This window comes from Crocuta crocuta, unplaced genomic scaffold, assembly GCF_008692635.1.
Source record: "Crocuta crocuta isolate KB4526 unplaced genomic scaffold, BGI_CrCroc_1.0 scaffold67, whole genome shotgun sequence".
In the NCBI taxonomy this organism is placed as follows: Eukaryota; Metazoa; Chordata; class Mammalia; order Carnivora; family Hyaenidae; genus Crocuta; species Crocuta crocuta.
The window spans coordinates 3,112,929-3,118,573 of NW_027531896.1; the positions used below are offsets into that span (position 1 = coordinate 3,112,929).

Below are 5,645 nucleotides of genomic sequence, written 5' to 3' on the forward strand. Positions count from 1 at the left end.
AGCAGTACTGGGGCCATTCCCCTTCCCCATTTCACTCCTCACCAAGATCTACTTCCCCAACATGAATGGCAAAAATTGTAAGGTGAGCAACAATACTGTTCTCGGTTGGCTACCTAAACCATCTTTTGGCTTCAAATTTGCCCTGACCTTCCATCCTGCAGCTGGCTTATATCATAATGTAGTTCATGATATAAACCAAGTCACTAGGGCTCAACAGGCATGTAGTTCAAATGGCTTTACATTGATTTTGGCCTCTGAGCAAATGCCTTTAATTTTTGTATGTGATACGAAATTCCTGACCTAAAGACTGGGCTAAGGACCAACAATTTCTATCTTCTAGAATTTCTAAACAACATACCGCCCTTTATCTTAAAATTAATATAGTGCTTTTAGCTTTTCAAAGCATGTTAACTCCTACATCTTGATATTCCCAAGACCATGCTGGAAGGTTACAAGGACAGGCACTTTCTTCCAGGCTCTTTTACTAGCTATGTGACCTTGGGGAAGTTGTATACCATTTCTTCTTCTTCTTTTTTTTTTTTAAAGTTTATTTATTTTGAGAGAGACAGAGACAGCACAAGTCAGAGAGGGGCAGAGAGAGAGGGAGACAGAATCCCAAGCAAGCTCCACATTCTCAGCCCAGAGCCCAACACAGGGTTCGAACCCAGGAACTGTGAGACCATGACCCTGAACCAAAACCAAGAGTCAGATGCTTAACCGACTGAGCCACCCAGGTGCCCCAGTTGTGTACCATTTCTGTGCCTCAGTTTCCTCACAGGTTAAAATGGAAGGGATAAAGCCCTCATTTCATGGCGTTATAATGTGATTAAAAGAGTTACCAGATGTGAAGCATTTAGAACAGTGCCTGGACCATTGGCAATGCTCAATGAACGCTAAGTATAAGCATTACTATAACTCCTGTTATATCCTGGGTGCCAGCCAGGAATTGTTTTAGAATAAAGCTCAGCTTCCTAAATTATCTAGAGAAGTTTCCCCTTTCATTGTAAGAGTATTCCCAGAGCACAACAGCTCTGTTCTTTCCATTACTACTTGTTTTTTCTATACTTGTTCTTACACCCTCTGCCCCACCCAAGCTTCGCTGACTGTTCCCTTTGTAGTCTTCTGTCCGCTCCTGTTTTCTTACCTCTTACTAGATTAGAAACCACAGACTTCTAGAACATCATCCTACCTTTCAACTTGACAGATTTATGCCTCCTACAGCTTACGCATGTTGTCTGCAGTCTTTTAAACTGGCTGATGTTTTGATTTGGGCACCATGAAAATGAATCACATTCTGAATTATTCTTTCCTGGCTACTGGCCATGCCACTGGGAAACCGCAGGGCAGACTGGTTCAAGGTGCGTTGAGAAACAGCAGGGTGTACTGGAGGAAGCTATCAGGGGAACATGAACACCTTGGGAACAGGCATCTGAGAATGCTAGTCTTCTGTGTGTGTTATTACATAGATTCCAAATGACACACAAAATAGCTGCCTTTATTGACTCGGAATAAAACATCAACACATTACTTTCTAAACAAAATGAATATGGATGTTTCTAAATCTCAAAACATCAAAATCTCAACGAGCATGGAGCCAATAATCACTGTAGTACCTGGCAGTTATCAGCAGACAACATGGGAGCATGGCCGGTACTGAGAGGTGGAAGCCGCAAACACTGACTGGCATCAGCTTCTGGGACAGAGATTTGTAATTTCATTTTGCCACGAGAAGGGTGTGGATACAGCCAAAGCCCAGGAGGCCAACATCTAAATGCCCCTGTGATCACGTGGGGCTAGGTTCTCCTCCCCAGATCTTCCTGGCATGCACTGCACGGCAGGAACAGCCTTGTTGTTTCCAAAACAACCACACCCACAACTATAGTCACTTTTCTTAAACCTCCTCATCAGGATGCCCAGGTTTTTGAAAGAAGGGAAAAATCCACCAATCAATCTTCAGAATCACGACTTGTTCTAGCTGGACTACTCCACAGTCCCTTCCTGTCCGACCCTGGCAACGGGCCTGGATTGTGAGGATCCTGCTTCGCAAAACTGCAAACATAGTTCCAAAAAAAAATCCCTTTGTCATCTTTGAAAAGAGAATACAAAGGCATTAACAAGACTGAGAAAAAGCACGGCTACACATGGTGGTTAAACCTTTCATTTGACAAACAAATGGCTCCCTTCAGAAACAGTAGTTGTTCATTTCAGAGTGCCCCCCCCACCCCTCCCACCTCCGCCAAAAAAAGATTGTCCTCCATAAGGGTTTTATAGCATTGGTTCAAGGCTTGAGAAGCTTGTTAGATGTTGGCTCTGTCATTAATATTAGTAAATACACTATCCCAATTACAAAATAGATTACCATGGACTTAATATCTGTGAATCAATGCTAATGAATTATTTGGCTGGTATTGGCAGTTTTCTTTCAGATTCATAAAAACAGCTATATTCTATTTCATACATCCTATGAAAATAAGGCTAAATTAAGAAAATGGAAAGTAAACATCTTGGTTATATCTTCAAATAGAGAAGGTCTGAAAAATTAGATCCTAACATATGAGAAGTTACCCTCACAGGTATTTAGGATAACATGGAGCACTATCAGCTCAGATGTGAATTAAGCTAACAGCTCAACCAGAAAACCAGTTTACAAGGAGTGTGCTGGGAGTCATTCACAAAAAGGAATAAGCTGGAATGGAGGTATTCTCTGGTTCTCTTTCACTTCCAGTGTTGACACAAAACATAACTTCACAGGCCGCCTCTCGATTTCAACTCTAGCTGCAAGATCCGCCTATAACATCCGTTTCCCTGGGCCCTCTTCGGGTCATGCTAAAAGGCAGGAGAAGAAAACCTCAGAAGACACCCTGTAGATTAGGCCCTACATAAGGACTTCTTCCTTATGAGCACTTCGAGTTCTCCTTAAAGTGTCTTAATCTATCACAGCCCCCCCTCACTGGCAAGGTAAAGATCACATATACCACTGATGTGTCTGAAAAATAAACTCTTTGGCAGCCTGAGGAATCAGAAATACCTTCTCCCCTTTTTTAATGGCCTTTACATTAACGTACCCCAGCCAATGGGGCACAGGGCAGTGTTTTCACTTGGGTCAGAAGGTTGTGGAATTCTTCCACTGCCTGTGAGTGTGCCATGGGGTTTAGCACCAGGTGTTGAAAGAGATTGACAGGCTCCGCATTCCGAAATGTCTTAGGGATCGGGATGGTCAAGGGCAGGAAGGTGTTACCAATGAGGAAATGATGGAGGGACCTTTGCTGGAGGCCACGGCCCAAGAACCAGAGGATGTCCTGGAGCCGCTGGGAGAGCATGCTGTGCTGCCAGTCCGTTAGGGGCAGCCGCAGCAACAGGTGCATGAGGGCTGTTTTGAAGTGGTAAGAGGTGAGGATGGGACGAGATGCTCCCTGGGGTAAGCTCTGAAGGTCCCGGAGACTTAAAATGATCTGGAGGCACTTGAGGTGACAGGTGTTCTCTGGAGCAAAACGCCCTACCAGCTTCAGGAACAAGTGTTCACAGGCGGCAAAGGACTCGGGCCAGTCCACGCTGGTGAGCTGTTCCTGGTCAGGAGCCTGACTCACCAAGTAGACCAACGTGTCTTCCCGCTGCACCCCCAGAACCAAGTGGATTGAGAGAAAGCGGCCCGAGCGGTAGTCCAGCCTGAGCTTGCAGGAGGTGGTAGATGGTGGGAGGCTGAGCTTAAAGTCATACTTGTGGGCCACAAGGGCCCAGGCATTGCCCACCATGTTCCGGAACCACTGTACCGTCTTGCACACGTCCAGGTGCGAGCCGGTGCAGAGAGCCACCTTGACGGTGCTGCTACACTTGCTTAAGAGAGCCGCGTGATCCCCGTGGTGGTGCACCAGGCACAGCACATCCCCCAGAACCTTCTCACGCTTGCACACACATTCCGACTCCACCAGCACAGAGCCACAGCGGCGGCCGAGGGCCGGATCCCTCATCTCCAGCACAAACATAGTGCCCTGCGGGGGGACGACGGGCACCAGGATGTCAAATTTCTGAGTCTCGTGACGGGTTCCCCATTTCTCAAAGGCAGCCCCAATGCCCAGGCAGTCCTCCAGCTGCGGGTGGGCCTCCCGGCGGCTGAGCACCCGACAGGCCTCAATGAGGTCATCCACAAAGCTCTCTACGAATTCGCAGGTGCAAGACAGATCACGGGTGACATTCTGGACGTAGTGTTTGTAAAAGGATTCCAGGGCCTCCCTTGAGGGGAAGTCAGTTAGCCAGTTATAGGAGGTGACAGGCACAACATGGACTTCCTCCTCCTCCTCATCACTGCTGGAATCAAAGGCCGGCTCATGCTGCATGTTCTGTCGCAGGAGCTCAAAGATAAGAAAAAGGCAGAAGAGGCCAGCATTCCACAGGTTTCCCAGCAGCCAGCCCAGTGGCCCCTCCTGGCCATCAGCCTGGAACGGCCACCCCGTGTCTTTCTTCCCCAGCACTAACTGGTCACTGGATGTGTCTCCTCTCCAGAAGTTCTCTGCCTTCTGCTTCTGCTCAGCTGCTCGCTTTCTCTCTTCAAACTCTAGCTCCAACTGGCGCATCTCCTCACTCATCCGCTTCTCCAGCTGCCGACTTCTGGCTAGTGTGTCCAGGTCCATCCGGTCACTGACCATCAAGGGGTGGTGGACAACATACATCACTGCCAGGAACAGAAGGCTTATCACAGCCATGGAGGCCTCTGCATCTGGAGAAGTAGGAGGGTGGGGGTCAGTGGTGATCTTCGGGATTCATCTGCTCTCCAGTGCGCATTCCCCAGAGCCCTGGAACCCCAAATCCTGGAAGTTACTTGGGACCAACAGAAAGCTCACAGAGCTGGGCACGGACAGAGCAAGGGTCTGCCGGGGGGGTGGTTTGAGAGAAAGAGGGTCAGCAGGATGTGCCACTCAGTCTTTGTGCTTTCGTTCCACATGGTGTGGGTGGTGTTTAGGCTTCCAGAGTATGGACATAGGACTGGTTTCATTCCTGTGTAGAATGAGGAGGGGGCCCCTTGTGGTAGGGGGGCCTCACCGGACTCATCAGTCCACTGTGGGCACCAGGTGTGCCCTGCTGATCCCAGAGGGCTCCCTTCCACTGGCAGAAAGCACTGATCTTCCCGGGCAACACCTTTCCTCTTGCCAGGCAGCCAACCCCAGGCCCCAGCAGTAGCATCCCACTTCTGTGACTTCACAATCCTCATTCTGCTCACCCTGTGTCATCAGCCTGCTCAGCCTCTCCTCCCTCGGGCTGAGTAGGCACCGGGGAGGCCTAGTGCTGCCAACCTCCTCTCCACTGATTCCTGCCATGCTTTCTGAGGTCCTAAGGCTTATTACGCTGGATGCCCCGTCGTCGACTGGCCAGAGGCATAGGCAGGGACGGGTCCACCTCTCAGTCCAGGAAAGATCGTGAAGAACCAGGTGCCCAAAGCCACTTGACAGCCAGCAGTCGTCGGATCCTCTGCCTCCCCACCCACCCACGAGGCGCATTCAACCCACAAATTACTGGGCTTACCGAGATTAAGAAGAACTATGCCGTGTGGGCGCTGAAGCCAGGTGGGGGGACTCTCCTCCCTTTGGAATTTGTCCTTAGTCTCACCGCCCGCTCCAGGAACTCTGTTAAAATTTACAAGGTTGTGGGGG

At 49.2% G+C, this 5,645-nt stretch overlaps 1 protein-coding gene across 5 annotated transcripts in view; it reads right to left on the minus strand.

Annotated features, from left to right (window-relative positions):
* Positions 1–1,474: 1,474 nt before the first annotated feature.
* Positions 1,475–5,645, minus strand: part of ITPRIPL1 (ITPRIP like 1) — a 4,978-nt gene continuing 807 nt past the window's right edge. Inside the window, exons 2-3 of one of the 5 annotated variants that reach the window (XR_013337417.1) lie at positions 5,518–5,618; positions 1,475–2,049 (exon numbers count right to left, since the gene is read on the minus strand). Coding sequence is in view for 2 of the 5 variants with exons in the window: in XM_077773441.1 (XP_077629567.1) it covers positions 3,057–4,700 (1,644 nt within the window). In the remaining 3 variants the exon portion in view is untranslated. Of the gene's footprint in view, positions 2,827–3,018; positions 4,715–5,037; positions 5,134–5,517; positions 5,619–5,645 lie in introns of those variants that run through there. The other 4 variants (XR_013337416.1, XR_013337415.1, XM_077773441.1 and 1 more) reach the window with 4 other exon arrangements.